This window comes from Amblyomma mixtum, chromosome 10, assembly GCF_055824585.1.
Source record: "Amblyomma mixtum isolate Tamu chromosome 10, ASM5582458v1, whole genome shotgun sequence".
Classification (NCBI taxonomy): domain Eukaryota; kingdom Metazoa; phylum Arthropoda; class Arachnida; order Ixodida; family Ixodidae; genus Amblyomma; species Amblyomma mixtum.
This window is the reverse complement of record NC_143021.1, coordinates 24,438,920-24,462,728: the sequence shown is the minus strand read 5'-3', so window position 1 is coordinate 24,462,728 and position 23,809 is coordinate 24,438,920. Positions and strand designations below refer to the sequence as shown.

Here is a 23,809-nt window from a genome sequence, read left to right as displayed (position 1 = left end):
AGTTTTAACGTGACGAAGCCACGCCCCACCAGGCGGATAGTGTTGTTAATTATTGCTCATTGTTCTCTGTAAGTGTATTTGTGTACTGTGGTTCTGGCCGAAGTCAGGCAATAAAGAAAAAAAAAAGCAGAGTGGCGCAGTGGAAGCGTGCTGGGCCCATAACCCAGAGGTCCGTGGATCGAAACCACGCTCTGCTACTTTTTTTTCTTTTTCTATTTTACGTGTCCTACTCAATTATCTGGCCACCAAGCTGATTCAAAGTGAAATACCTAGAACTTTTCACTGCCTCCTCGCCCAGCAGAGTGGCGCAGTGGCATTCTAGTTCCGGCCACGCCAGTGAACGGTCGCAGAATCATGAGCTCCGGTGGAGCGGCGATAGCGGCCCTTGCTGGCCGCGGAAACAGGTCCGACATTGAAGCAGATAAGGATTACGAGATTATTTTGCCTACTCTGCCAACAGGACGTGTTGTTCTCAACACGGTGTTTTTGCGCGGCGACGTGCGAGCGCGGCCTTACAAGGTCGAAGACTTTCGTGACGCCCTCGCCCAAGCGGGTGCGCTCCCCGACATTGTGGCGTTGGGGGCGTACCAAATCAACCATGTTTTGGCGGTGACACTCAACAGCGCTGAAGCAACGAAGCGATTGGCGGCTTTCAAGGAGCTTCCAGTTAAAGGACGCCGGTGTCTTATATTCGAACCCGAGGACCACGTGCTGAAACTGCGGCTACACTGGATGCTGCACGGCGTCGCCGACGAAGATATCCGGACTGCGTTTGCGGCCTTCGGGAACGTGACTGAGGTAACCCGTGAGCGTTGGCGAGTGCAAGGAGTGAAAGAAAAGGGCTCCACAACAAGGATAGTTGTGCTCAAGCTGAAGCCTGGAATGAAGGCGGACGACCTCCCCCACCAGATAAGAGTCGCCGGCGAGCTTGCCCTTGTGGTCGTGCCTGGGCGGCCCATGCAGTGTTTGCGTTGTCAGGGAAGCGGTCATGTCCGACGTGACTGCAAGATACCTCGCTGCCCACGCTGCCGACGCTTCGGACATTCGGAAGATGGGTGTGTCCGCACATACGCTGCCGCAACGGTGCCAGCGCTTAGAGAGGAGACACCGGAAGACGTTATGGACGTCGTCGAGGCTGAGGAAGCAGCCAAGGGGACCGATGGTGTGGAAAGCTCTGCGGTGGCCCCCAGCGTGATAACTCCGACGACCACTGAAAAAGAGGCGGGCGAGGGCATGGACAAGAAACAGGTACTGCCATCCGTTGTTTCGGAGGTGCCTGTGAGCGAGGAAGCGCCCCTTCAAGGGACAAGTGCTCCGGCGGCATCGGCGGATGAGAACACCAATGCGGAGAACGGCGGCCGGTCAACGAGCGCTGGCAGTGCGCCGAAGCGCCGGCACGCCGACGCTGGTGACGGAGCGGAAAAGCAGCTCCCTGGCAACGCCGAGGAACCACCAGCGAAAACTGTGCAGGGACGACGACCTTCCTTCAGACCGCAACCTAACGTCGCGACGGGCCGGAGGGCAGCCGAAAAGCCGCTCTCGCAGCACGTCCAGCCCGATAATTACGATGGCGGCGGGACTTCTGGAAGCGTCTAGCGACGTGCTAGGCGCGAAAGGTAAGCACTATGCTCCCTGCGTCCTTCTAAAGTACGAAAATGGCGATGCAACAGTCACTGAGCGTAGCAACGCTTAACGTCCGTGGGTTTGCATCGAAAAGAAAGCAAAGTCAAGTATACCGTATTTTAACCGACCAGAACGTGGACGTGTTGGCGGTTCAGGAAACCAAAATAGAAGGGGAAGAGGACACGGGGAGCATGGTGCAGCGTTTCACGTCGAGGTACGATGTGGCTGTTAGTCACGCGGTTGGCACATCGGCCGGGTGCCTTCTGTTCGTTAAGAAGTTGCCAGGACTGACAGTGCAAGAAGTGATTTCATGTATGCAAGGTCGCTTTATTGTTTGTGACTTCGTTTTTCATAACAGCGAATGGCGCGTTCTTTGTGTTTATGCACCGAATGCGGCTGATGAAAGGTTAAATTTTTTCGTGAGCATCCAGCGATATGTAAATAGTGGGCGACAACTCGTCGTTATGGGCGATTTCAATTGTGCCTTAAGTGTTCAAGATAAGACAAGTAGCCGCGCCTTTAGAGACGCAAGCACGGATGTTTTGTCGCAGCTAGTTGGCGAATTTGCTCTAGATGATGTAGCGGAGTGTTTGGAGGGAGCGCGCAGCGTGAAATACACGCATTTTCAAGGTTGTAGTCATGCCCGGCTCGACCGTATTTATTTATCGTTGGATGCGATTCCGAAATGCCAAAATTATGTCGTTATGCCAGTGTCTTTTTCGGATCACTGTCTTGTGAAATGTGCAATCGGCCCTAGAAACCGAAAGAAAAAATTTCTGTGGGGACTGTGGAAGCTAAACTCCAAACTCTTAGAAGATGAAGCTTTAGTCGAAATAATTGCAGGGAAGCTTAAAGAGATAGAACAACGGCCTTGCACCACCATTGGAGAGCAGTGGGAATGGTGCAAACAAGAAATTAAGATGAAAGCTAGAGAAAGAGGCAGTTGTATTCGACATGACGAAAAACGAGAAGAAGCTTGTTTAAGGGCGACACTAAATCAGTTAATAGCGCACGAGTGCAAAGAGCCAGGGGTCTATAATGACGATATCAGAAAACTGAAAAAGAAAATTGAGTTATTAGAAGAGGATCGTTATGGAGGAGCGCTCGTTCGCGCCAGGGCCGAAAGATGCGCAGCAGGCGAGACGCCCACTAAACGGGCTCTCGGTCTCGAGAAAGCGCATGGTCGTCGAAACGACATAGAAGAGATAGAGTGGAACGGCAACCTCGTGACAGATAAAGACGGCATTGCACGTAAGTTTTACGAATGCTATCAGCAACTGTTTGCATTTCGCGACATGAACATGGACAGGTTTAAGCGCGTGTTTCTTTCTTCCTTGCCACGACTAGATGCTGACACAACAGAAAGGTTGGAGCTGCCGATTTCCGAACATTAAGTTGAGCGTGCCATTGATAATCTAAATCCAGGGAAGTCGCCAGGGCCTGATGGCTTGAGCGCGGCTTTTTATAAAGCATTTAAAAAAGTGTTGTCCCCATTGTTAGCTGCAGTATTTAACGAAGGCTACGATCTTAACTTGTTGCCGCCTTCTTTTGCGTCGTCACGTACTGTACTAATCCCTGAAACAGAACAAACTGAGAAATTGAGATTGGTGACGTCATACAGGCCAATAGCCCTAACAAATGTTGATTACAAGATACTAATGAAAGTACTAGCAGCCAGATTACAGACCGTTATTAAGGAGATTGTTGGGCCTCACCAGACTTGCGGGATCAAGGGAAGGACCATTGCTACGAACATACATAAGGCGAGATGCGTACTGGAGTGTTGTGATGCAACATGCGGTAGCGTTGCGGTTCTGCAACTCGACCTTGAAAAAGCGTTTGATTGTGTTTCACATGATGCCTTGTTTCCAGTTCTAGATTACATTAATGTGGGTTCTGTTATCAGCGAGGGCGTAGCCTTGGCGTACCGAAACTGCACTACAAGATTAATTGTCAACAAGGAACTTGGTGCACCCGTAAATGTGCGACGTTCGGTGCGTCAGGGTTGCCCCCTCAGCCCGCTTCTGTTCTGCATATATATTGAAACTTTGTGCTTGCCAATCCTTGAGAATGAATCTGTACAGGGCTTCCAAGTCCACATGACGGAGGTCAAACTTTTGGCGTATGCTGATGACGTAGCCGTCTTCTGTACGAACAGAGAGAGCGTTAGCGTGGCAGTCGAAGCCGTGAAAGATTTCAGCACGACCACTGGAAGTCCGGTGAATTGGGAAAAGTGTCTAGGGTTCTGGCACGGAGAGTGGCCATCGACGCCTTACACGTTTGCCAACGTGACTTGGGCCACAACACGGGTTAAGTACTTGGGTGTGCCTCTAGAATGCTATGAAGACAGTGAGCCATTTTGGCGCGATCAAGCCCAAGAAATCCGTGAGCAGGCTGACAAATGGAGCGGTGTGCCGCTGTCTATCTTTGCACGCGCAACGGTGTGTAATCTGTTTTTTGTTGCCAAGTTGTGGTATGTAATGCAAACGCTTCACTGTTCCAGGTTAAACATTCAGAGGCTGCATCGGGTATTTGCCGCTTTTGTTTGGGCGTCGAATTGGGAACGGTGTAGACGGGATAACTTGTTTCGGCGTGTCAAAGCGGCGTGTTTCGGCGTGTCTTGGGCTAGCACACTTATTCGCCCGACAGCTTGTAAACAGATTCATTTTCTTCCGCGACGTAAATGATCCATTTCTGCGCACTGTTTGCCAAGTAAGGCTCGTGCGGGCGTTGCCAAATTTTGTTGTTGCCACAGAAAGTATGCCAGGGCGCCTTTTTGGTTTTTTTAAGAGAAGTCGTAAACAGCGTCAGAATTTTCACAACTCGTTTTTCGGTTCAATATTTGTGTTCAGTCAATAGGAAAAAATTGTATAACGATGTGTGCGATGACTTTTTCTCCGTTCCTGTGTACAGAGCCTTGTACAACGGCTATCCAGGTCAAGATGTATTGAAGCGGGTCAAAAGGATGCCAGTTTCCCCAGGAGTAAAAACGTTTTTCTTTAAGCTGCATACTGGAACGTTGTCGGTAAAAAGATTTCTTGAAGACAGGGGTTTTTTTCTGCCATGGGGGTCGCTTTGTTTAATATGCAAACAGCCTGAGACAATAGATCATGTTTTTCTACACTGTTGAGAGGGGGTTTATTTTTGGGACGTGCTGCAAAGAACCCTTAAAAAAGACTTACCGTTAGATACACATAGCATCAGGTTCCTATCAACAGATGACGAACACGGCATACCTTTTGATACCGTCATGTTAATCGGTCTGCACAGCCTCTGGCGGTCCCGGATGGCTGGGTATCATTTAGACCCCGATGCTCGCCCTGCAAGGCTCTACTTTCGTGAAAGTATGCATGCCTTTGTTGAAATGCACAAATTGAAGTGTACAGTTCCAGAATGACTGCCAAGATTAGAGCCCTTGATCCATTTGAGAGAATTTTAAAACGACAACGTCATCCCACCTAAGGATGACAGCTTCCTTATTACTATCATTTCCACGTGAACTTTTGGCTGTGAGTTCGCTTTATTTTTTCCCTGTACGATTTTGTACTGTGTAAGTATCCGGAAATAAAGAAAAAAAAATCTTTGCCGTTTTTGTGTGGGCTGCGGACTGGGAACGCTGCAGCCGGACCAATTTGTTTAGGCGGGTGAAGGATGGCGGCCCGAGTCTGGGACACTTATTTCTGCGGCAGATTGTAAGCAGATTTTGTTTTGTGCGCGATGTAAGCGATCCGTTTTTGCGCACTGTGTGCCAATTAAGGCTCGGAAATGCACTGCCGGACTTTGTTGTCTCAACCGAAAGTTTCTCGGGACGTATTTTTGGTTACTTTAGAGAGGTTGTCGCGAGTGTTCAATTCCTGTCTGTTCGATTTTCGTATGAATATTTATCTTCTGTTAGCAGGAAGAAGTTGTATAAAGATTTGTGCGATGTAGTTCTTCCACAATCTATGTACAGGGCCTTATACAATGGAGGCCTGGGACGCGACGTACAGTCGGGGACAAAAGTCTCCGGACCACGTGTTCCTCTAACGAAGCCGATAGCTCTGTTATTAGTCGGCGGCTAGAGGCCACACTTGTGGAGGTAAAAGTTAAATTTTTGTTCTTTCATCACCACAAGTACGGTCTCCAGCCGCTGTCTGATAGTTGGGCTATAAGCTTCGTTTGAGGAACACATGGTCCGGAGACTTTTGTCCCTGACTGTACTTAAGCGTGTGAAGGCGATGCAGGTGCCGCCAACTGCAAAAACTTTTTTCTTTAAATTACATACCGGAACACTACCAGTAAAGGAATTCTTGGAAAGGAAGCATTTATTTCTACCTTGGGGATCACATTGTTTAATTTGTAAACAACCAGAAACAATAGACCACGTTTTTTTGCACTGTTGGGAGGGGGTATACTTTTGGGACATCTTACAACGGACTTTAAAAAAGGAATTTCCGCTCGACGCTCATGGTTCACCAGGGTGGAAATTTGGGCAAGTCGGTATTGATCGATAACGTAAGAGTAGCGCAAAACCAGGACGACGGACACAAGGGGAGAGAACACAGACCAACAACACAGGCGCTAACTTCCGACTGACGAAGAAAACCAAACCCAACCAAGTGAACGGAACCTGGGCAAGAGTAGCGCATGCGCTGACCTAAGATAAAAAATCGAAAAAAAAGAAGAAACGAGAGGCAAGGTGGCTGTCATTCCTTACGTCCATTGTCTCGCGCACAATCTCAAGAAAATAGGGGAAAAGGCAAACGTTCGCGTGGTGTTTTCAGCTCCACAAAAGCTCAGTGTTTTATGCAAAAGGTCCGTGCCCTCCGCACATAGCTCCCAAAAGCAGCAGTGTACCATCCGCCACAGGAAAAGATCTGTTAAATGTACTGAGGGCATTGTGTACAACATTCCGCTCTCCTGTGGCAAGCAGCATATTGGGCAATCCGGCAGGTGCCTGAACGATAGGCTTCGAGAGCACAATAATAACATGAAGACTTATACCGGCAGCAATCTAGCTTTGAACTGCAAAGATTGCAAGTGCGTGCCTTTTTTGGACAAATGCTCAGTCGTTGCTAAGAGTAGAGATAAGCTAACTCGCGAAATTGTGGAAGCTGCACAGATTGCTGCCTTACAAGATAACTGCGTTAGTACTCCGTCCATTTCCTTGTCTAAACGAGAGCTGGCCTTCTTGGGTTCAAAACATCCGTGATCTCACATTTTTTATCGCATTTTTCGCACCTTTTTTTTTCGATTTTTTTATCTTAGGTCAGCGCATGCGCTACTTTTGCCCAGGTTCCGTTCACTTGGTTGGGTTTGGTTTTCTTTGTCAGTCGGAAGTTAGCGCCTGTGTTGTTGGTGTGTGTTCTCTCCCCTTGTGTCCGTCGTCCTGGTTTTGCGCTACTCTTACGTTATTGACGCTCATGGTATTCGGTACTTGCCTGTAGAGAGTGAGGATGGGACACCATTCGACCTCATTATGCTAATGGGCCTCCATTGTATTTGGCGCTCCAGAATGGCAGGATATCATCGCGATCCTGATGCACGGCCAGCACGGATCTATTTTCGGGAGTGCATGCATAAGTATATTGAAGTTCAGAAACTTGCTCCTGAAGCTCCCGAGTGGCTCGAAGGAGTCGAGCCTTTGGTGACGCTTAAGGAGTTTTAACGTGACGAAGCCACGCACCCCCAGGCGGATAGTGTTGTTAATTATTGCTCATTGTGCTCTGTAAGTGTATTTGTGTACTGTGATTCTTGCCGAAGTCAGGCAATAAAGAAAAAAAAAAGCAGAGTGGCGCAGTGGAAGCGTCCTGGGCCCATAACCCAGAGGTCCGTGGATCGAAACCACGCTCTGCTACTTTTTTCTTTTTCTATTTTACGTGTCCTTTTCATTTATCTGGCCACCAAGCTGATTCAAAGTAAATACCTAGAACTTTTCACTGCCTCCTCGCCCAGCAGAGTGGCGCAGTGGAAGCGTGCTGGGCCCATAACCCAGAGGTCCGTGGATCGAAACCACGCTCTGCTAATTTTTTCCTTTTTCTATTTTACGTGTCCTACTCATTTATATGGCCACCAAGCTGATTCAAAGTGAAATACCTAGAACTTTTCACTGCCTCCTCGCCCAGCAGAGTGGCGCAGTCGATTCTGCTTCCGGCCACGACAGTGAACGGACGCAGGATGCAGGGCTCCGATGGAGCGGCTTCAGCGGCCGTGTCAGGCCGCGGTGACAGGGCCAGTCAACAGGAAAATACTTACCAGGTTGTTTTGCCAGCACTGCCTACAGCTCGGTTCGTTTTGAATACGGTTTTTTTTTTGCACGCCGATATCAGGGCCCGCCCGTGCCGGGTGGAAGATTTCCGCGACGCTTTAGCATAGCAGTCGCTGCTCCCCAATGTTATCGCAATGGGTGCGTATCGGATGAGCCACGTCTGGGCCGTCACTTTCAAGGATGCTGAAGCGGTGACCAAGATTATTAGTGTCAGTGAGCTGGTAGTGAAAAAAGGCCGCTGCTTGGTGATTGACCCGGCCAACCAAGACGTGCGACTGAAACTTCACTGGCTGCTACACAACGTGCCCGACGAGGATGTTCGGGCTGCCTTTGCGCCGTACGGAAAAGTGACGGAAGTTGCCCGCGAGCGCTGGTGCGTGAGTGGTATGTCAGAAAAAGGCTCGACTACTAGACTCGTCACGTTGAAGTTGAGAGCTGGCGTGAAGCTGGACGACCTGCTGCACCAGCTGAACGTTAGCGGTGAGCTGGCGCTCGTTGTTGTACCGGGCAGACCACCGTTGTGCCTACGCTGTCGGAGTACGGGACACATCCGTAAGGAATGCCGAGTCCCGCGTTGCGGAGCCTGTCGACGGTTCGGCCACGAAGACGGACAGTGTGCCCGCACTTACGCGAGCATTACCGGCCCCGGTGCAGTAGTAGACTCGTCTGAGTTGCTGATGGACGATGCTGATGCGGAAGATGCAGCCCGTGCAGACGGGCAACCAGACGCGAGGGAAGGGCCGTCGCTTACGGTTTTCGCGAAGCAGAAGGCGACGTCAAGTGAGGTACCGGCGAGTGTAGTACAAGTTCAGAGTGCCCTTCAACAGGATGGCGATGGCGCGCCGAAGGGCGCGACAGAAGCCGCGGCGGAAGCTCCGGACAGCGCTGAACCTGCCAACACCGAAGGCATGGACTTCAGTGAGGAGGCTGGCACCCTAACGGCTGGAAAACGCTCCCGCGAGGAAAGCGCCGGCGAAAAGACGCATCTTGATGGTGGCAGCGACGAACCGCCGTCGAAGACCCCGGGAATCCGGCGTCCGATGTTCAAGCCGCGGCCGGACGTCATGGCCGAGACAAGGCAGGCGGGGAAACCGCCTCCGTAGTTCTGCAATGTGCATTTGTGGTGTTTTTTCTTGTTTTTCTTTTTTTCCTTGTTTTTTTTTGTGAGGAGTGGTACCCATCAGACTGTGTGCGCGGATCTGGAACTGCTGGCGAAGGAATTACCCATGGGTTCCCGATGCCTGCACGCGGATATCTGGAAAGGCGACACCGTACATGCACAGTGAGTTTAAGAACACTGCTCGGCTGACTATGAGGGGTACTGTGGGACTCAAGTCTCCTTTTCATAGGGCATGGCGATGAAACTAGAAACAACTTTACATGTAGCAACTTTGAATGTGAGAGGCCTTGGTGCACGACGGCGTCAGTGCCAGCTTAACCGCCTGCTTGCTGAAAACGCGCTTGACATAGTTGCAGTCCAAGAGACTAAGATCGAAAGTGAGGAATCCACTGATCGCATGGTGTCCACCTTTCGTGCAGCCTTTAACGTTTGTGTTTGCCATTCCGTTGGCACCTCGGGTGGGTGCGTATTATTTGTCCTAAATAATTTAGGCATCACTGTCGAGTCTGTTTTTTCTTGCCCTAGTGGACGGCTTATTGTTGTAGATTTTTCTTTTTCCAGTTTATGTTGGCGCATTATATGTGTGTATGCTCCAAATGTTGAATCTGAGCGTTTTGATCTCTTTACCCGTTTGGAGCCCTACCTTGTTTGCGACCGAGTGTTGTTGCTGTTGGGAGATTTTAATTGTGTGTGGGCCGCTAATGATCGAGTGAAGGGTACACCTGTGCATGATAAGAGTGCTCAATTGCTTCAATCTCTGGCTTATGATAATAGCTTAGAGGATATTGGCAGTATATTTACCGAAGGGAATCGACCTCAGTTCACTCATTTTCAACGTAATAGTCATGCCAGGTTGGACAGAATTTATGCATCCATAGATCTCGTGTCTCTTTGCACGAGTTGCAAAGTTATACCTGTAGCTTTTAGTGATCATTGCCTAGTGATCGCAAGTTTCGGCATAAAGCAAAGAAAGACAAGATTTAACTGGAATCTCTGGAAATTTAATGTAAAGCTCTTAGAGGACGAGGAATTCGTAACTGATATTGCGGATGGAATGCAGAAGCTGCTTGAGGAGCGACCCAGCGTTGTTGCGGTTCAATGGGAAGATTTCAAGGAGTGGATAAAAAGAAGGGCCATTGAAAAAAGTTGATTGAAGCGATACGAAGAAAAACAGGATGAAAAAGCAGCTCGCGAACAACTGCAATTTTTAATAGGCATGGAAAGCTCCGAGCCTGGGAAGTATTCCAAGGACCTAAGGGAGGTGAAAAGCCTGCTCGAACGCTTAGACACTGAAAGGTATAAAGCTGCCGTTATACGCGCAAGGACACAGAAACTGTGGGCTGGTGAAACGCCGACGACGCGAGCTTTGTGTGACGAAAAGCGTTATGCTCTCCAAAACGAAATCAGGCAGATAAGGAACGGAGATGAAGTCACGAGTGACGCTTTTACAATCAAGCAGCTATTTGAAGAGCAGTACATTGAGCTTCTTGGACATACGCGTGACATGAATGAGGCCTTCCTGGTTGACTTTTTGCCTCTCCTGCCGAGACTTCAGGACGAAGTAAAGGAGCGTCTTGAGCAGCCCATAACTGCAAAAGAAATAGAGATTGCAATCGAAGACCTGCAAGCGGGAAAAGCTACAGGACCTGATGGAATAGGGGCCGAATTTTACAAAGCGTTTAAGTCCACAGTCGCTCAGTTACTGCTAAGAGTTCTAGATGAAGCTTATGAAAGAAAACAAGTGCCACTATCATTCACCACGTCGTACATAGTATTGATTCCGAAATCAGATGTCCCAGAAAAGAGGTTGTTGGCGGGGAACTATCGCCCGATAAGCCTCACCAACGTGGACTATAAACTGTACATGAAGGTTTTAGCAAACAGATTGCAGAGCATAATTACGAAATTGGTTGGGCTGCACCAGACTTGCGGAATCAAAGGTAGGAGTATCGTCACAAATGTGCACGTCGCACGGACCGTGCTGGAATGTTGCGTTGTGCTCGCGGACCGCATCGCTATGATGCAACTAGATCTGGCAAAAGCCTTCGATCGCGTTTCCCATGATGTCGTTTTCAGCATTTTGGAGCACGCTAATGTAGGCCGTATTATTGCAGAAGGTGTCAAGATGGCATATGCAAACTGCACCACGCGCATTATTGTTTATGGTGACCTCACAGACAGGATAGCAGTTCATTCGTCGGTAAGGCAGGGATGCCCGCTATCGCCTCTGCTGTTTGCGGCCTACTTGGAGCCATTGTGCTTAGCTATCATCAGAAGTGAGAGCATCACGGGCTTTCGATTGCAGTCGACTCACGTCAAAATCCTTGCTTATGCGGACGATATTGCGGTATTCTGTTCTGACAGAGGCAGCATTACCGAGGTGATCAGCACGGTGGATAAATTTTGCAAACAAACGGGGTGTCTCATAAACTGGGACAAAAGCTCTGGCTTTTGGCATGGCGACTGGGAAGCGATGCCTGAACACTTTTCCAGGATGCGATGGTCGTCTTTGCCGACGCAATATCTCGGCGTCCCCCTAGTGCATTATCGCGATGCAAGTGAACACTGGAATGAGGATATGTCAAGGGCGAGGGAGAAAGCAGATGCCTGGAAAGGGAGGCAGTTATCAATGTTTGCGCGAGCCTCCGTCTGCAATCTTTTCCTTGTATCCAAAGTATGGTATTTGATGAATGTGCTGTGCGCATCTCGGGCCAGTATTCAAAAGATGCATCGAGTATTTGCTGTTTTCATTTGGTCGTCAAACTGGGAGAGAACCAGTCGTACCAATCTGTTTCTTTCAGTGAAAAAAGGAGGCCTCGGCCTTGTGCATTTATTTCTGCGTCAAGTTGTTTCGCGTTTTTTTCTTTCTCCGAAATCAAAGGGATAATTTTCTTATGACTGTTATCCAAGTGCGGTTGCAGAGACTTCTTCCTGAATTTGTCGTCTCATCTTGTGCGAATATGTGTGGCACTGTCAATGGTTACATGCGAGAGGTTGTACTCTCTTTTAGGCTGCTCCATGTGCGATTTTCCCTTGAGTACTTATCTAAAGTGTCAAAGCAAAAGCTGTATAAGGATCTTGTGGACACCATGTTACCGACCCCAATCTGCCGGTTACCTTATCGTGGAGGCCCAGGACACGATGTATTAAAGAGAGTTAAAAATATGCCTGTGAACCCATCTACGAAATCTTTTTTCTTTAAATTGCACTCGAATACACTTCCTGTTAAAACGTGGCTGCACGAAAAGGGAATTTTTGTCCCATGGACCACAAACTGTCTATTATGCAAAAAACCCGAGACAGGAGAACATGTATTTCTGGACAGTTGGGACCCTATTTTCTATTGGGATGTGCTCCAACGAAGAGTCAAAAAAGGTTTTCCCTGGACCCCTACGGCATCAGATTCTTGCCAATTCAGAATGAAGCAGGAGTACCGTATGATTTAATCATGCTTCTGGGCCTCCACAGCCTCTGGAGGACACGGATGCACGTGCGACACGCGGATGTTAACGTTCGCTCGGTGCGCGAAAACTTTATTGAAAGTGTTGCGAGCTTGAGAGAAATGTACCGAGCACAAGCTGGCCCACCTGAATGGATTACTGTATTTGATAAACTGGTCGCATTGAGAAGATTTTAAGCCCTGATACGTCAGCCAAGTTAGACTGATGTTTTTATCATTTGTACCTTTTTGTTTTGATGTCACAGACGGCAATAAAGAAAAAAAAAGCAGAGTGGCGCAGTGGAAGCGTGCTGGGCCCATAACCCAGAGGTCCGTGGATCGAAACCACGCTCTGCTAATTTTTTTCTTTTTCTATTTTACGTGTCCTACTCATTTATCTGGCCACCAAGCTGATTCAAAGTAAAATACCTAGAACTTTTCACTGCCTCCTCGCCCAGCAGAGTGGCGCAGTGGAAGCGTGCTGGGCCCATAACCCAGAGGTCCGTGGATCGAAACCACGCTCTGCTACTTTTTTTCGTTTTCTATTTTACGTGTCTTTTTCATTTATCTGGCCACCAAGCTGATTCAAAGTGAAATACGTAGAACTTTTCACTGCCTCCTCGCCCAGCAGAGTGGCGCTGCAAGCCTGGGCTCGACGCCAGGCTTGCTGCGCCACTCTGCTGGGCGAGGAGGCAACAAGGATTTATTACGTACTCCAGGTCCTTCACTGCGCCAGACATTACATACAGCGTTTCCATCGTATATTTGCGACGTTTATTTGGTCCTCCAAATTTGAGCCCATGCGGCGCGATAACCTTTTCAGGCCTGTTTGTGGCCTGGGCCTAGAGCACCTGTATGTGAGACAGTTGGTTGCCCGTTTCTTCTTTTTTCGTGCTTGTTCCCTTCCGATTATTAGAGCATTCCTGCAGGTTAACTTCATGACTCTACTTCCGAACTTAGTAGTTTCTTGCAATTTTACTGAACGACCCCGTTTACTAGGCTTTATGCAGGAAGTTTATGTCTCCGTGCGTTTTTTGACAGTTCGGTTTTCAAATGAGTACTTATATTTTGTTTCACGCAAAAATCTGTACAGGGATTTGATATCCATGCTCTTCCCGCCCCCACGGTATCGTTCCGTCTACGTTGGGCTCATGGGTCATGATGTTTTAAAGCGAGTGCGTAAAATGCCAATTTCTCCTTGCACCAAAACATTTTTCTATAAATTACACACTGAAACTCTACCTGTCAAGACGAGGCTCGATAGGAAAAACATTTTTGTGTCTTCTGTAAACTGTCGCTTGTGCAATGTGCCTGAAACAATTGAACATTGTTTTATAGACTGCAAAGACGCGATTTTGTTTTGGGATGTGTTGCGAAGGACGCTACAGAAAGATTTTCTCCTAAATTCCTACAGTGTGCGCTACATTGTTGTTTCCCAACCTGACTCAAATCCTTATGATATGATTCTTCTGATTGGACTTCATAGTCTTTGGAAAACGCGCATGCAAGATCGCAACGTTGAACCTGTTGTTTCGCCCAGAATTCACTTTAGCCGAATGTTGCTGCAGGTAACGGACATTTACAAAAAATTGGCCTTTGTACCGGATTGGTTTCCTCTCCTGATGCGCTGTATATCCTTACCGGCCTTTTAGTTATAATATGTTACTATTATGTTTCTGCCACGTAGCGCCTACCTAGGTGCTCTGTAAATAGTTGTTTTTGTGTGTGTATATACACACACACATATGTATATATATCCTTTGTATACAAAACCATGTAAATAAATACCATGAAAAAAAAAACCCAGCAGAGTGGCGCAGTGGCATTCTACTTCCGGCTACCGTTCGGTGAGGACGCAGAATCATGGGCTCCAACGGAGCAGCGACAGCGGCCCTTTCCGGCCGCGGTAACAGGATTGAACACGCTGAAGATGAGTATCAGATTATTGTGCCGACTTTGCCTACAGGACGTGTTGTTCTCAACAACGTTTTTTTGCACGCTGACGTGCGAATGCGACCGTACAAGGTCGAAGATTTCAGGGATGCTCTCGCCAACGTTGGCGCGCTCCCCGACGTGGTAGCGTTGGGGTCGTACCATATCAACCACGTCTGGGTGGTGACGTTCGACTCTGCGGATGGTGCTAAGAAATTGGCTGCGCTGAAGGAGCTGAAGGTGAAAGAACGCCGTTGCCTGATCATCGACCCCGAGGACCAGCAGCTCAAGTTGCGGCTCCACTGGTTGCTGCACGGCGTACCCGATGAAGATGTCCGAACGGCTTTCGCGGCGTACGGAAAGGTGACGGAGGTGACGCGGGAGCGTTGGCGCGTCGAAGGCATCAAGGAGAAGGGCTCGACAACGAGGACCATTCTTCTGAAATTGAAACCTGGCATGAAAGTGGACGACCTGCCTCATCAGGTACGAGTCGGCGGCGAATTGTCCCTCGTTGTGGCGCCTGGACGCCCAATGCAATGCCTACGTTGTCGCGGCACAGGACACGTCCGACGCGAGTGCAAGGTGCCCCGGTGCTCAAAATGCCGGCGGTTCGGCCACACTGACGTCGAGTGCGTTCGCACGTACGCGACAGCTACAGGGCCTGTACTCACGGACGAGGCGGCTGATTTGACCATGGACGTGGTTGAGGCAAAGGATGCGGCGAAAGGCACTGACTCAGCCGAAAAGGGCCAGGCAGTGACGGCCTCTTCAAAACCGGGCAGCGGTGACGCCAAGGGCAACGACGCAAGCAGAGAGGCGAAGGGCGCCGAACCGTCAAGGAGTGCGGATAACCCAGACAAGGGCGGCGCACACACTGCTAGCGTCACCGCAGCAGCTAAGCGACCCCACGACCAGACCGGCGGCGATGGAGGCAAAGTGACAGTAACCAACGTCGAGGAGCCGCCAGCGAAAACGGTCCAAGGGCGGCGGCCCAGTTTCAAGCCGCGGCCTAATGTCTCGTCGGAAAAGCGGTTCAACGACAAGGGGCCTGTGCAGCAGAGCCAGGCTCTTGCACCGGATGGTTCTAGTGGCGGCGACGGCGTCTAGCTGCGTGCTAGACGTGAGCGGTAAGCACCGATCTCTCGGTCTCTTCACTCTCTATAAAAATGGCTACTGCGCATAAGCTCACGGTGGGTACGCTCAATGTGAAAGGTCTAGCGGGTAAAAAGAAGCAGAGCCAAGTTTACCGCCTCCTAACAGACCATGGGATTGATGTTCTTGCTATCCAAGGAACAAAAGTGGAAGGGGACGAAGAGACCGGGATTTTGATGCAGCGTTTCACGGCCAGATATTACGCAGTCGTTAGCCACGCAAATGGCACATCGGCCGGATATACTATTTTTATTAAAAAACTGCCGAGTCTTGAGGTGCAGGCGCATTTTTCATGTCCATCGGGTCGATGTGCAGTGGTGGACTTTCGTTTCGCGAGGGTTGTATGGCGATTCATTTGCATTTATGCGCCCAATGTGCTGGAGGAGCGAGTTGTGTTTTTTGAAAGTATCCAGCAATATCTTAGCACTGAAAAACAGGTAGTTCTTCTGGGTGATTTTAACTGTGTTTTGAATGCTGCTGATAAAACCAGCACACGTTCCCACCGGGATGGAAGTACCGATGTTTTGAGCCAATTAACAGATCTTTTTGCCCTGGAGGACGTGGCTGAATGTGTGGAAAGCACGCGTAATGTTTGGTTCACGCATTTTCAACGCAGTAGTCATGCTCGTCTCGATAGAGTCTATGTATCTTTAGATCTGGTGCCAAAATGCAATAGTTATGATGTCGTGCCCGTGATTTTCTCAGATCACTGCATGGTGCAATGCAATATAGGAGTTAAAAGACGATCTAGTGTATTTCAGTGGGACTTATGGAAATTAAATAACCAGCTTTTACGGGACGGAACATTCACTCAGATGGTAAAAGTAGAAGTAAATAAAGTAACGTGCGATGGCATACACATATGGGGGATGCAATGGGACATTTGCAAATAACAAATTAAAATAAAAGCTATCGACAGAGCTAGCTGTATAAAATACCAAGAAAAGTTAAACGAAGCACAGTTAAGGTCCCTGCTTGACAAATTATTTGCTGAGGAGTGCAAATCACCGGGTACGTTCTTAGACAATATCAAAAAAATCAAGCAAAAGATAGAAGTGATTGAAGAAGACCGCTATAGAGGGGCGCTTGTGCGCGCGAGAGCCGAAGAATTTGCTACTTGTGAGACGCCCACAAAACGAGCACTGGGAATGGAAAGAGCGCGTGCACGGCGAAACCACGTAGCAGAAATTGAGAGGGGAGGCCAAACGGCGAAGGACAACGATGGTATCGCGCAAGCCTTTTTTGATCATTATCAAATGCTTTTTGCCCAGCATCGAGTAGATGTGGCACGGTTCAAAGAAGAATTTTTGGAGGCTATGCCTCGTGTAGACGATGAAGACAAACAAAGATTGGAGCGGGCGATTAGTGAAGCCGAAGTAGAACTGGCCATAGATAAATTGAACGCGGGAAAATCGCCGGGACCTGACGGGCTAAGCGCGGCGTTTTACAAAACGTTTAAGAACGATTTAGCACCAATACTAACTGCTGTGTTCAACGAAGCGTATAAATTACATTCACTTCCCGCATCGTACGCGTCATCTCACACCGTACTTATTCCGAAAACCGAGAAGGTAGAAAAATTAAGACAGGTGTCCTCTTACAGGCCGATCGCTTTGACAAATGTGGATTATAAGATATACATGAAGGTTCTAGCGGCCAGGTTACAAACCGTAATACGGGTATTAGTTGGCTCACACCAAACATGCGGGATAAAAGGGCGTTCCATTGTAAATAACATCCACATAGCAAAGTGCGTGCTCGAGTGCTGTGATACCACGCAAGACCGTGTGGCAGTCCTCCAGCTCGACCTCGAGAAAGCTTTTGATTGTGTGTCTCATGAACTTTTGTTTTGTGTTCTAGACCATATTAATGTCGGGTTTGTAATTAGTGAGGGAGTTGCCATGGCGTACCGTAACTGCAGTACAGCGTTAATTGTAAATAGGAAGTTGGGCGCCGCCATAAGCGTACAACGTTCGGTGCGCCAAGGCTGCCCCCTCAGCCCTCTGTTGTTTTGTATATATATTGAAGCATTGTGTCTAAGAATTATTGAAAATGATTCGATTCATGGTTTCCGAGTGCAGGCAGCGGAAGTGAAGTTGCTTGCATACGCTGACGACGTCGCTGTGTTTTGTACCGATCAGAGCAGTATAACCCATACGGTCGACATTTCAAGGCGCTTTAGTGCAGTTACCGGAAGCTTGGTGAACTGGCGGAAGTGTCTTGGATTCTGGCACGGTGATTGGCCATCAACCCCAGAAACTTTCGCCAATGTCTCATGGGTGACAGCACCCGTTAAGTACCTGGGCGTTCCGTTGGAATGTTATCAAGATTCTGAGCCTTATTGGCGAGAGCAAGTGAAAGAAACGCGTGAGAAGGCGGCAACATAGAAAAGCGCCCATTTGTCTATATTTTCGAGAGCCACAGTTTGCAATCTTTTTCTCATAAGTAAGCTGTGGTATGTAATGCAAGTGTTGCACTGTTCTCGGTTGAATGTGCAAAAGCTTCATCGTGTGTTCGCAGTTTTTATTTGGGCCTCAAGTTGGGAGAGGTGTAGTCGGTCGAATCTCTTCCGGAGCGTCAAAGTAGGCGGACTTGGACTCGGGCATTTGTTTTTGCGCCAAGTTGTAAATAGGATCTTTTTTTTCCGTGTTATTAAAGATCCCTTTCTTCGTACCATGTGCCAAGTAAGGCTCGGGCGCGCTTTACCGGAGTTTGTTGTCTCCACACAACAAATGACTGGACGAACTTCAGGGTTTTTTAGAGAGATTGTCCTCAGTGTTCGTTGTCTCACCGCCCGTTTTTCAATAGAATTTTTAAGCAATGTTAAGAGGAAAACGTTGTATAAGAGGCTATGTGAAACTGTTTTCGCGGAACCTATGTACAGAGCCTTATACTCTGGAGGCCCAGGAAGCGATGTCCTTAAACGAGTTAAAAATATGCATGTGCCGTCAGGGTAAAAACTTCTTTTTTTCAGGTTGCACACAGGCACTTTGAGTGTGAAATCATTTCAACAGGCTAAGGGGTTCTTTCTTCCATGGGGATCACATTGTCTTATATGCAAGCAACCAGAAACCATAGATCACGTTTTTCTTCATTGTTGGGAGGGAGTTTATTTCTGGGACGTCCTACAAAGTACCTTAAAGAAAGAATTACCGCTGCACCCCCAAGGGATCAGGTTTCTGCCTACAGAGAACGAAGGGGGCGTACCAGATGATCTTATCATGCTCGTGGGCCTTCACAGTATATGGCGCTCTCGAACGGCGGGGTACCACTGTGACCCGGACGCGAGGCCGGCTGGAATGTATTTCCGGGAAAACATCGACAAGTTTTGTGAGATAGTACAAACAAAACTATGTGTTCCTGAGTGGTTGTCAAAGTTAGAACTTTTGACGCATCTCAGAGAATTTTAACCTGACAACGCCTAACCAAAGTGGGTTTTAGGCTACTATTGTTCCAGTTTTTGTGATTGTCTTTGGTGCATCTTCTTTGTTTGACCTCTGTCGAAGTCCGGCAATAAAGAAAAAAGAAGAGTGGCGCAGTGGAAGCGTGCTGGGCCCATAGCCCAGAGGGCCGTTGATCGAAACCACGCTCTGCTAATTCTTTTTTTTTCTCTCTTTTTCTCTTTTGTGCAGGCTCTGCGCCATGACCACTATGTTGAACGAAATTGAAATACCTACAACTTTTCTCGGCCACCTCGTTTAGCAGAGTGGCGCAGAGGAATCGGCTTCCGGCCACCGAGCGTGACGGGCTCCGTTGGAGCGGCTACAGCGGCCATGTCTGGCCGCGGAAACAGGATTTTTGCCTCGGAAGATGAATATCAGGTGATTCTGCCTGCCCTTCCTACAGGAAATGTTGTGTTAAACCCAGTCTTTTTGCACGCTGACGTGCGGGCCCGCCACTATCGGGTCGAAGATTTCAGGGATGCGCTGGCTCAGCTGATGCTGCTCCCCGAGGTTATCGCCTTGGGGGTGTATCGCATGAGCCATTTGTGGGCTATTACCTTCACCAGTGCTGATGCGGTGAAGAAAATTCTTGCTGCCCGGGAAGTGAAAGTGAAGGACCGCCGCTGTCTAGTCATCGACTCGGCAAACCAAGACGTCCCCGTCAAGCTACACTGGCTGCTGCACAACGTGCCCGACGAAGACGTGAGGGTAGCCTTCGCCCCGTACGGCAAGGTGAGCGAAGTCACCAAGGAACTGTGGCGCGTCCAGGGTGTCGCCAGCAAGGGGTCGACGACGCGCTTGGTTTCATTGAAAATGAATCCTGGCGTGAAACTGGAAGACCTCCCTCACGAAGTCAGGGTTGGCGGTGAGCTGGCTCTCGTGGTTGTACCGGGCAGAGCTCCGCTGTGTCTGCGCTGCCACGGTACTGGGCACATTCGCCGTGAGTGCAAAGTTCCAAGGTGCGGCGCCTGTCGCCGTTACGGACACGAGGATAGCAGCTGTGTACGCACGTACGCGAGCGCTGCCGTCCCAGTCAGCAATGACGTCTCGTCCGAGCTTGTCATGGACGAGGCTGACGCGGAAGACGCTGCAGCAGAGGCACGTGACGGAGTGGAGAAGGAAAAATCCCCGGCTGTGTCGACTCCTGGAACATCTGCAACCGCGGAGAAGCTCAGCAGTAAGCTGCAGCCACAGGAAGCGCCGCCTGCAGATGTTAATACGTCAAAGAGCGAAGTCCTCTCGGGGAGTGGGGCGTCACCCCCCGTCGTTCCCCAATATGCTGAAAGCATGAAAGTGACGGATGCGTCAACCAGCAACCAAGGAGGAAAGCGACCGCATGAGCACAGTGCGAATGGAGAGCCTAAATCGAGCGAGGGCGACGAGCCACCGCAGAAGACTGTTGGTGTGAGGCGAGCTACGCTGAAACCGCGGCCGAATATACCGGCCGATCAACGAGCGGCGGCTAAGCCGCCGCCTTAGTTTGAGTGAGTGCGGTGTGAGTGGCTTCTGTGGACACGAGATGGCCCTTTTCGGTGACGGACTGCATGGGCTGGGTTTCCAGTCCGTACGCATGAGGCAGAGGTGCAAGAGACTTTGGAATACCGGCACTGTACCCATCGAGCACCATGGACTAGGCAAATCGCCCTCCACCGTCGCCTTGTGTCATGAGGTACGCACCATACGGCTCCTGTACCTAAACTAGATGGCTTCTACACCTGTTGGAGCGTTGCGCATTGCAACAATTAATGTCAGGGGACTGGCTTCCAAAAAGCGTCAGTACCAACTAAGCCGGTTGTTCCTCGATAATGACCTAGACATAATAGCCGTCCAGGAAACCAAAGTCGAAGGACAGGAACAGACGGACCGTATGGTGCAGTCTTTTACGACACGTTACAACATTTGTGTGTGCCATTCGTTTGGCACATCGGGGGGGTTGTGCTGTGTTTATTAGGAATTCCCTGGGGATTGTCGAACAAAATTTAACTTTGTGTCAAACTGGCCGTTTGCTTGTAGTTGATTTTCTTTATTGCAATTTACTATGGATGATCATATGTGTGTACGCCCCTAACAAAGATAACGAGCGCGAGGAATTTTTTGAGCGTCTTGAACAATACGTAGGCTGTGAGCGGGTAACTGTGCTTTTGGGTGACTTTAATTGCGTATGTAAAGCAGAGGACAGAACTACAAAAAGACTTGTCCGCGACAAAAGTGCGGAATTGTTGAATTCACTTGTACACGAAAATAGTTTAGATGATGTTGCTGAAGTTCTTTCGGTAGCATCGCATTTTACTCACTTTCAGGGTGGAAGTCACGCGAGATTGGACAGAGCGTATGTGTCCCTTGATCTTGTTCCTCTGTGCAACAGCTACGAGGTGAAAAACATGTCTTTTACCAACCACAGCTTAGTTACGTTTACCCTGGGAAAAAAAGAAAAGAAATCTCGTTTCTCGTGGGATCTTTGGAAGTTTAATGCACAGCTACTCGAGGATGAACATTTTGGTAGTAAAGTTAATGAATGTATTAAAGCATTGCTATCAGCAGAGCCTGGGAACTGGGTAATTAGATGGGAAGATTTCAAACAGCAAGTGAAAATGAACGCGATTGAAAGAGCAAGCGTTATTTGCCATGATAAACGTGCTGAAGAAAAGGAACTACATTGCCAACTTGACTTGCTCGTAAGCCTGGAAAGTTCCCAGCCGGGAAGATATAAGAAAGAGATAAGATAAACAAAAAGTAAACTTGAGATTATCGAAAAAAAACAAATATGCAGCTGCCATGATAAGGGCGCGTGCTGAACGTCTCTGGCTTGACCAAGTGCCTACTAAACGCTCGCTTAGTGACGAAAAGAAGTACGCGACTCAAAATGAAATAAAACAAATTAGGCACAGAAACGAGGTAACGAATGATAGCAAGGTTATTCAGTTAGCTTTTGTTGAGCAGTATAGGGAATTGTTTGGGCGCCGTCAGCTTGAAGAAGAGGGCTTTACAGATACGTTCTTGTCTCGTATGCCAAAGCTTGGAGATGAAATAAAACAAGGGCTGGAGGTACCAATCAGCGTAAGCGATGTGGGAAGAGCAATCGAAGAACTGACTACCGGAAAATCTCCTGGTCCTGACGGCCTAGGCAGCGACTTTTATAAGAGTTTCAAAGCCGAACTCACTCATGCTCTGCACTGCGTCTTCACCGAAATTTATGAAACAAAGAAAATGCCGCCGTCATTTAAAACAGCACACGTGGTTTTAGTGCCCAAGAGGGAAGACCAGGCTAAACTGCTGTCCGTTGGGGCTTATCGGCCGATAAGCCTTACCAACGTCGACTATGAAGTGTTTATGAAGGTTCTTGCCAATAGACTGCAAAAGGTTATAAAGGACCTTGTAGGGCCGCACCAAACGTGCGGTATTAAAGGTCGCACCATTGGAACGATTGTGCACATTGCTAGAACTGTTCTTGAATGTTGCGATGCGTTCGTGGGACGAGTTCCCATGATGCAGCTTGACTTGGCGAAGGCCTTCGATCGCGTGCCACACGAAATTCTTTTCGCCGTTCTAGATTATGTCAACGTCGGCTCTGTAATATTACAAGGCGTAAAGATGGCGTACGAAAACTGTGTTACGCGTATTATAGTGAACAAACAGCTTACTGAACCTGTGCCTGTCTGTTCCTCGGTCAGGCAGGGCTGCCCGCTCTCGCCTCTGCTCTTTGCGAAGGCTGCCCGCTCTCGCCTCTGCTCTTTGCGATCTATCTTGAGCCTTTTCTGTTATCGCTGTTACACAATGATGGGATCTGTGGTTTCACTCTTCAGTCGGTGCAAGTAAAAGTGCTTGCTTACGCTGACGATATTGCTGTTTTTTGCGCGGACCAAGAAAGCGTTAAAGAAGTTGTCAAAGTTGCGCGGGCCTATTGCAAAAAGACCGGGTGCGAAGTTAACTGGGATAAGTGCATTGGATTTTGGCACGGTGGTTGGGAGAGCACACCCGCAGTGTTTGCTAACATGCAATGGACGACCTCCCCTGCGAAGTATTTGGGGGTACCCTTAGAGCACTATAAGAACAGTACAGAGTTGTGGGGTGAGGTAACGCAGAGTGCAAGGAAAAAAGCGGATGGATGGAAAGGACGTGACCTTTCTGTTTTCGCGCGTGCAAGTGTGTGCAATGTATTTTTAATAGCCAGAATTTGGTATTTGTTGCAGTTCTTGCTCATCGCCCGCGCAAACGTGCAGAAGCTGCATAGAGTGTTTGCTGTTTTTATTTGGAGCTCGAATTGGGAGCGAACTAGTCGAGCTAATCTGTTCCTTCCGGTCAAAAGGGGTGGCCTTGGACTTTCCAATTTGTTTCTGAAACAAGTTGTCTCAAGATTTTTGTTTCTACGTGATCAAACCGATCCTTTGTTGCGCACAATGTTGCAGGTGCGCTTAGGAAATGTGTTACCGGAATTTGTTGTGTCCGGTTTCCCAGTCACGAATCGTGCTGTAACTGGTTTTTTACGTGAAGTCGTGGCTGCCTTTCACATTTTGAGCTCTCATTTTTCGACAGAGTATCTGACTTCTGTACCCAGGAAAAAATTGTACAAGGATTTGTTAGATATCTTTATACCTGTACCCTTATACCGATCCTTTTACTGCGGAGGCCCAGGCAAAGATGTGCTAAATCGAGTTAAGAAGATGCCGGTAAAACCGAACGTCAAATCCTTTTTCTTCAAACTACACTCTGGTACCCTACCGGTGAAAACATGGCTAAACGATAAAGGCATTTTCGTACCATGGAACATCGACTGCACACTGTGCAAAAAACCCGAGACCATCGAGCATGTGTTTATCGACTGCTGGGATCCGGTTTTCCACTGGGACATCTTG

General features: G+C 48.7%; 1 protein-coding gene across 1 annotated transcript; it reads left to right on the top strand.

Annotated features, from left to right (window-relative positions):
* The first annotated feature begins 1,493 nt into the window (after positions 1 to 1,493).
* LOC149325397 (uncharacterized) lies at positions 1,494 to 21,098 on the top strand. The gene is made up of 2 exons (XM_089565129.1): positions 1,494 to 1,616; positions 19,146 to 21,098. Exon 2 carries the CDS (start codon positions 19,287 to 19,289, stop codon positions 20,433 to 20,435), a length of 1,149 nt encoding a protein of 382 aa, XP_089421255.1. The 5' UTR covers positions 1,494 to 1,616; positions 19,146 to 19,286; the 3' UTR covers positions 20,436 to 21,098.
* The last annotated feature ends 2,711 nt before the right edge of the window (positions 21,099 to 23,809 follow it).

Bases quoted from the DNA above. Each gene is read 5' to 3' on its own strand.
- LOC149325397 (XM_089565129.1), top strand. From the start codon at position 19,287: ATGTCTGGCCGCGGAAACAGGATTTTTGCCTCGGAAGATGAATATCAG.